Source organism: Carettochelys insculpta, chromosome 1 (genome assembly GCF_033958435.1).
Source record: "Carettochelys insculpta isolate YL-2023 chromosome 1, ASM3395843v1, whole genome shotgun sequence".
NCBI classification, from domain to species: Eukaryota; Metazoa; Chordata; order Testudines; family Carettochelyidae; genus Carettochelys; species Carettochelys insculpta.
In genome coordinates this window covers 245,312,677-245,320,639 of record NC_134137.1, presented here as the reverse complement: position 1 = coordinate 245,320,639, position 7,963 = coordinate 245,312,677, and the positions used below count along the sequence as shown (strand labels likewise).

The following is a 7,963-nucleotide window of genomic DNA, read 5'->3' as shown; positions in this document are numbered from 1 at the left end:
TATTTTTTCAAACATTTTTATTCTCAATAATTTAACATTGAAAAGTTAGCTTTAACAGATGAGGTTTGGGTTTTTGACGGCAGTCATCTGAATTAAGCATAGCAAACTGCAACATCCATATTAAAAAAAAAAAATCATGCAGTAGTTTATTAATGTGACCTAATTTATCTTAATGCTAACCAACAAGAACATACTTTAAAAGATCAGTCACTAGCCACTGGAATTTACCAATTCCAGTAATGTCTTTCCAAAGGTTATTTTGACTTTGTAACAGCAGAAACACATTTATACGCCATAAAACCTGAAACAAAACTAGGTCAATTAATTCAATATTTTTTTCTTCAAATTTTAAGCAATGGCTTTGTGGTTAGGAAGCTAAGTTCTTTGACTTCTGCATAAGAATATATTTAAAAGCAATATTCAAAAAGCTTACAAACTTGCCATAAAGTGGCTGTAGAAAACATAGTTTTGTTATTCAGATGACCCTGAAACTTTCATGTTTTATTCGAAGGTGGCACTGTATTTGTTCGTCTCTTTTTGTTTACTGTCATCAATGTCTGGATACACGGTCAGATCCAAAGTGAGTACATGACTAAACATGTAATCATCTTGCTGAAAGGAGGAAGAAACAAATCAGTCTACAAGCATATATGGTCAGAATAAGCATCATTACCTATAAGATTATGCAGCCATCAGAAGGATCACTTAACTATACATAGGTTTTTCTGTAACACTATTAAGCACTTCCTATGAGTGCTCCTGAATGGCAAAATGCATTTCAACCACATATCTCTAGATAAGTTATTTTTAAATGAACATTAAGGGGGGGGGGTCATTTCTGAAGGAATAATTGGTTGTAGCTGTAATTTTTAAATAGTTTAATTGCCATATTAAGTTAATTTGACTGAAATGAAGACAAAAATTATGAGTCGTACCTCTGGACAAACTCCAATTAATGCATCTGCTCTGGAATAAAACTCTTCCTTTAGAGAAATAACTATCATCTGACACTGTTCCTGTGCCTGCTCTTTAATGAAGCTTGATACCTTTGGAGAAAAGCCACAGATAGTAGCATAAGTGGGTTCTGTCAGTTTTAAATCACAATTATCAGAAAGGTGGCCGAGTTAGTCTGTATCTTCAAAAACAAGTAGAAGTCCTGTGGCACCTTATAGACTAACAGGTATTTTGGAGCATAAGCTTTCTGATGAAGCGGGTCTTTGCCCACAAAAGCTTATGCTCAAACATGTTAGTCTATAAGGTGCCATAGGACTTAGTTTTTAAATCACAATATAATTGGGAATAATAGTAAAAAGAACTACTTAGCAAACAGAATTAATTTATATAATGGGCAGGGTAAAAAGGGGAATATAACTGGCCAAAATGACGCTGTATGCCAGGTACGCGCCCAGCAGTTCTCAAGTTTGGCCTTTTTAAACATATATGAAAATAATCCACTTTAGCAATGTGACATTTCTTAAGTTAATGTAAGGCAGGGTTCCCAAACCCTTCAGCATCACACCCCCACTTTTTTTTTTTTTTTTTTGAGAGAGAGAACTTCAACTTTGAGAACTTCACACACCCCCACCTCTTTTCCATCATACAACTCCCCTTTTAACCCATTTGTAATTTGAATTTGAATAACTGAATTCAAAATTCAATTAATAATTTAAAATAAACACAAACTTTATATAAAAACATTATTTAAAACTAAAACTAAGCACGAATAATTTCTCTTGGCCCAAAAATTTAATAATGGAGTTTAACAGCAGAAACAAAATGAATTTAATGTGAAGGATGACACTGCATTTTCTTGACAAGTTGGGAACTCGTAGATTTGAAAGATGAAAGTGCACAACACAAATAAAATTTTGACATCCAGTGGATTTCTTTGTTTCATTTTCAATGTGAATAAATTTGAAAAGCTTTTTTCACCGGGGTATATTTACAAAAATGGAAGAATACATAGCACTTCCTCCCCAACTTTCAAGTACATGGGGAAATATTTTACCCCAAATTCCTCCAAGCTTGAGTTTTCAAAATGCTTTTGCACTTGAATCATATTTTATTTTGGAGTGCTTCGCTGCTCACAGTGTTCGCTGAAAGCTCCCTTTTTATAGGGAGAGCTGCTAGCTGGTTAGACCTGGCTCAAAGCCTTGCCTCCAGTCTAATCAGCCCTTGAAGGCTCACCTGGCAGGGAACTCCCCCAATTCACACCTTGCAAACTGCTCCTCTCTGCACAACACAGGCTCAGGCATACAGGCAGCTGATCAAACTGCCCTTCTCTGCAAAGTAACATAGCTGCACAGACAGACATTCACCCACCAGCTCACCACACAGCCCCCCAAATCCCACACTCACCCAAGCTCCTCTAGGACGCTTTGCCCAGAGGCAAACTCCCCTGTTCGCTGCTCACAGTGGCTGTTGTGGTTGACGCAGCCCTCGATGCCATCGAGCTCCTACCAGTAATGGACGAACTGGATCAGGAACCGACTGTGGATGAACTGAAGAAAGCCATCGACAGCATTGCAGCAGGAAAGGCCCCTGGCCAGGATGGTATACCACCAGAGGTAATCAAGTGTGCCGCGGACACACTCCTGGAACCCCTACATGAGCTACTGTGCCTGTGCTGGAAAGAGGGTGAGGTTCCACAGGATATGCGCGACGCTAACATTGTAACCTTGTATAAGAACAAAGGAGACAGAAGGGACTGCAACAACTACCATGGAATCTCCCTTCTAAGCATCACTGGTAAACTGTTTGCTCGCGTCATCCTTGACAGACGCCAGAAGATTGCTGAGAGGGTGTACCCCGAATCGCAGTGCGGATTCCGTGCAGAGGTCTACCGTTGACATGGTCTTCTCTCTAAGGCAGCTGCAGGAGAAGTGCAGGGAGCAGAGGAAACCACTCTACATAGCCTTCATTGACCTGACCAAGGCCTTTGACTTGGTCAGCAGGGATGGTCTGTTCATACTGCTCCACAAGATAGGCTGTCCTCCATGGTTACTCAGGATGATCCAGTCATTCCACGAAGACATGAGAGGAACCATCCAATATGATGGCGCATTATCGGATGCTTTCAGAATCAGGAGCGGCGTCAAACAGGGATGCATGCTTGCTCCGACACTGTTCGGGATCTTCTTCGCACTCCTCCTGAAGCATGCCTTTGGATCTTCAACAGAGGGCATCTTGCTGTACACAAGATCTGATGGGAAACTCTTTAACCTTGCAAGGCTGAAAGCTAAGTCTAAGGTGCGCAAGTCCTCATCAGAGACATGCTGTTCACAGATGCTGCTGCTGTAGTGTGTCACACAGAAGACCAGCTTCAAAAACTGCTGGATCAGTTCTCCAAAGCGTGCAAGGACTTTGGGCTTACCAATCAGCCTAAAGACGACAAACATACTCGGTCAGGATGTTGCTGAATCCCAATCAATCAGCATTGACAACTATACGTTAGAGGTCGTCCACGAGTTCGTTTACCTCAGGTCCACCATCACTGACACCCTGTCGTTGGACACTGAGCTAAATAGGAGGATCGGAAGAGCGGCCACAACTCTGTCCAGACTCAGCAAGAGTGTGGAATAACAACAAGCTGTACACTCACACCAAAATCCAAGTCTACAGAGCCTGCATCCTCAGCACCCTCCTTTATGGCAGCGAGACTTGGACCCTGTATGCCCACCAGGAAAAGAGGCTGAACGTCTTCCACTTGCGCTGCCTCAGGCACATCTTTGGAATATCATGGAAGGACAGAGTGACCAACACCACCGTCCTCGAGCAAGCTGGAATCCCAACCATGCACACCCTCCTCAGGCAGCGTCGGCTCCGCTGGCTTGGCCACGTCCACAGGATGAATGATGGAAGGATTCCAAAAGACATCCTGTACGGTGAGCTAGCCTCTGGCAAAAGACCTCCCGGACGCCCCCAGTTGTGCCACAAAGATGTCTGCAAGAGAGACCTCAGAGAGAGAGACATCGAGCTGGACAACTGGGAAGAACTAGCAGATGACCACAGCAGATGGAGGTAGGGGTTACACAAGGGCCTTCAGAAGGGCGAGATGAGGATCAGACAGCTAGCAGAGGAGAAGCAAGTGCACAGAAAGCACACTAAGGACTTGCCAGACATCCACCGCATCTGCAAGAGATGCAGCAAGGACTGTCACTCTCGTGTGGGTCTTCATAGTCACAGTAGACGCTGTAAATGAAGTCCTCAATTGAAACTATAAAGGGCGCGATCCATAGTCTATGCAGACTGAAGGATGCCTACTTTGAGTGCTTGTTCTTGCAATACGTCTGGCAATGTATTGACATCAACATTGAATGGATTGCTTACTAATTTATGAACGGGGTTGCCTGGAAAATAGTGAATAGCTGACTCAGTGGAGCTGTGCCACCCTGCCCTGAGATGGGCGCCAACACTGAAGCCTTAGTGTTGTCCCTGCAAGCCCCAGGGCTCCTTTACCTCCTGCTGGACTGACACCAGCCCAGCCACAGGCTGCAATGGCTGGTTCCAGCCCTATGCTGGACATGTCCTGGGGCCCGTGGGCACCAGCTCCACCCCAAATGGGCTACTGGCATGACCCCCCCAAGCTGCAAGTGTGGCCCAGGCCCTGCAGAGACCAGCTACAGCCCTGGCTGCAGTGCCGGTCCCTGTGCTGGCCCCATCCCAGCAAGGAGGCCAACTATGGACCAGCCAGGCTAACAGCACAGCCCCCACCTTGCGGATGCCTGGTTCAGCCCCAGCTGTCCAGCTGCCTGAGCCTGTACAAGCTGCCCAGGGACCCGCTGGAGTGCAGCCAGCTGGGGGGGCTGCCCAACTCACTGCCCCCACAACCAGGCACCCCAGCCGTGGTGCTGCCAGACTCACTGCCACCCCCGCCCAGGACCCGGGAGCTGAAGCAAAGCCAGCCACAGGGCTGCCAGTCTCTCTGCCTCCCACCAGGGACCTTGGGGGGGCTGCCGGACTTGCTGCTCCCTCCCGCCAGGGACCCCGGGGCTGGAGCACAGCCAGCCTCAGGGCTTTCAGTCTCTCCACCCCACACCTGGGGGCCCTGCAGGGCTGCCAAACTCACCCCCGCCCCACCGGCAACCCTGCGCCTGGAGCGGAGACAGCCACAGGGCTGTCAATCTTGCCACACCCTGCCAGGGAACCAGTGGCTGGAGCACAGCCAGGGGGCTGCGGGACTCACTGCCCCCACTCTCCCACCAGGGCCCAAACTCACCCCGGCCCCACCCCCACTGGGGACCCACTGGCTGGAGCAGAGCCAGCTGCGAGGCTGCTGGTCTGGTAGCCCCCGTCAGCGGCTTGCTCGTATTAGCAGGGGAAGTTCACTCATCTAGTGAACATTGGTAGGTATGTCTCCCCCTCATTTTAACAAGTACTCGTAAATCAAGTACTCGAGATTAGTGTATAACCCTGTCCTTGTTAAAAATCGTGTATGTCGGGGTCACCATGAGGGCAGACACTTCGATTACCCTTCGGGCGGAAGTAATCGCCAGGAGGAACACGGTCTTTAATGTTAACAATCTGAGCAGGGCCTTGGCCATAGGCTTGAATGGGCCTCCCATCAGCGTCTCTAGGACCAAGTCCAAATTCCATGGGGCCCAACAGGCCCCCTTCGTGGGTACAAGTTAGACAGCCCTTTAAGGAAACATGCTGTAATTGGATAGTAACAGAAACAGTCGTGCTAGTCTATGTACTACTAAAACAAAAAAGGCAGTCTAGTAGCACTTTGAAGACTAACAAAATGATTTATTAGGTGATGAGCTTTCGTGGGACAGACCCACTTCTTCAGGTCATAGCCATACCAGAACAGACTCCATGTTTAAGGCACAGAGAACCAAACATAGTAATCAAGGTTGACAAATCAGAAAATATAATGAAGGTGAGCAAATCAGAGAGCAGAGCGGCAGAAGTGGGGGGTGAGATGGGGGAGTCAAGAACTACATAAAGCCAGGTATGCAAAAGAGCCCCTGTAATGAGCTAGAAAATTCCCATCCTGTGCTAGTTTAATACCTTGCATACCGACCACTGTGGAACAAGTCTTGAAACTCCCTGAGATCACCAGGGGAGATGTATCACTGGGAATAGCAGCCTCATCAGGTGAAGATGAAGAAAGATCAGTTGGCGACGACGGGCTAGGAGGGGCATCAATGGCAGAAAAACTGGCCTCTTCTTCCCCAGACTGAGGAGGAGGAGATGGCGGCTGAGGCTCTGATGGTGGACACCATGGAGTATCTTTCTGGTGACTCCAGTCACTCATGCACATCTCATTCTCGACGATAACACGTCTTATAGTTCTGGGATCTGGCACAGAACAGTTGGTGATAATGCCTTGCAGGTGATTATGGAGTATTCTGTATGGAGAATGGTACATGGAGAATAACCATGTCTGTGTGAGGTATAAGATTGAGAGTGCCTGGACAAAGGAGGTGGTGCTGCTGGTGCACACCTAAATTGTGCTGTGCATGATCTCTGTAGTGTAGCATCCATGACAAGTGAATTGAGTTGTAAATGTGTAAAGAGGAACTCCATCCCCCTTGAGGGCACAAAGTACTTTTTGCTCATATTTTTTTTGTTAGTAGGAGGGGCTGAGGCACAGGTTTGCCAGATGTCCTCAGCCACCTCCATAATGTTGTCTTCTCTAGGAATGGCTATTTTAGAAGACTGAGCTGGATGCAGGTTCTTTAGGAGCAGTCACTGTTTTTCCGGCACCTCATCTAGCTGCACATCTTTGCTGATAGCGACTGTCTTGAAAAGGTCATTAAACTGTTTAATGTCATCCGAGGGGAAAACATCCCCGGGTATGATGGCTCCATCCGGTGACAAGGACGAGCGGTCTGTGAGATAGGCATCTGGTTGGTGCTCCTCTATGTTTGATGCAGGTGCCATCTCCGATTCCAACTGCTGGAGTGATGGAGATTGTGATGGTGCAGATGGGTCCCAAACAGGTGATCACTGAAGAGAAATGTAGCCCGTATTGGAACAGCCTTGTGAGGGAGACCTGTCGTAGGACCACTGATGAGGGGAGTATTGTCTGGAAGAACAGTACATCAGTGATCATGGTATCGGCAGCTACTAGAGTGATGTGAGCATACCAATCCATACGAGTGTCTATGCCAGTCCCGGGAGGGTTCCGTGTGATATGAAGACAGGGATGGTGATAAGTGTCTATGGTATGAAGAGCTAACATGTGTAGGAGAAGTTAAGAAGGGTGACCATAGTCTGCAGAGTTCATAATAGCATGGCTTATGTCTTCCTGATCTGCCTGCTCGCATAGGAGGTGACCTTGGTGCTGCTACTTTTGGAGCTGGAGAATGCACCAGTGAAAAAGTAGGTGAAGGGGACCGAGCAGTAGGACTACGGTGCTGGGATTTTGCCGCTGCCTTCCTGGGTGCCAAATAGTGAGGGGCTTCTGGTGCTGTTGGTGCACGTACAGGTGGTGCTGGGAGCAAACCAGAGTTGTCAGTGCTGGGGATAACAGTTCTGGTGATGATGGTGCCAAGGATGGCACAGGTATTGGTGCTGGAGGGTGGTGCCAGTGCCAAAGCACTGAGGCCCAGACATTTAGAAGATGACAGCACCACCACTCTCAGTTCTGAGTCTTTCGGGCCCAAGTACTTCAATGCTATCAGTATGGATTTTGCCATCTTCAAGTCCGCAGCTGCCTTTGAATATGAAGGGGCAGTGCCAGAAGTGCCCTGCTTCACTGTTACATCAGATGTGCTCTGCGAGATGGCAGGCAATGATCTGGCTGGTGACATGTTAGATTTTTTTTTTTGCAGGGACAGACATTGAAGAAGCCCTGCACTTATGTGAGGGCTGTTCCACGGTTCTCATGGTCTCCTCATTAGAGGACTGAAGAGCCTTGTCAAATAAAATCATTTTGAGGCGCATTTTGTGGTCGCACTGTGCTCTTGCTATTACTTTGGTACAGTGTTTGCATTTCTGGGAGATATGACCATCT

At 47.3% G+C, this 7,963-nt stretch overlaps 1 protein-coding gene across 2 annotated transcripts in view; it reads right to left on the bottom strand.

The window, feature by feature from the left end:
- The window catches only part of SMC1B (structural maintenance of chromosomes 1B), a 110,866-nt gene continuing 102,903 nt past the window's right edge, over nt 1–7,963 (bottom strand). For both annotated transcript variants that reach the window (XM_074983694.1, XM_074983695.1), the window contains 2 exons: nt 936–1,046; nt 1–612 (listed from right to left, as the gene is read on the bottom strand). In XM_074983694.1, coding sequence (XP_074839795.1) covers nt 502–612; nt 936–1,046 — 222 coding nt within the window. In that variant the 3' untranslated portion in view covers nt 1–501. The remainder of the gene's footprint in view (nt 613–935; nt 1,047–7,963) is intronic.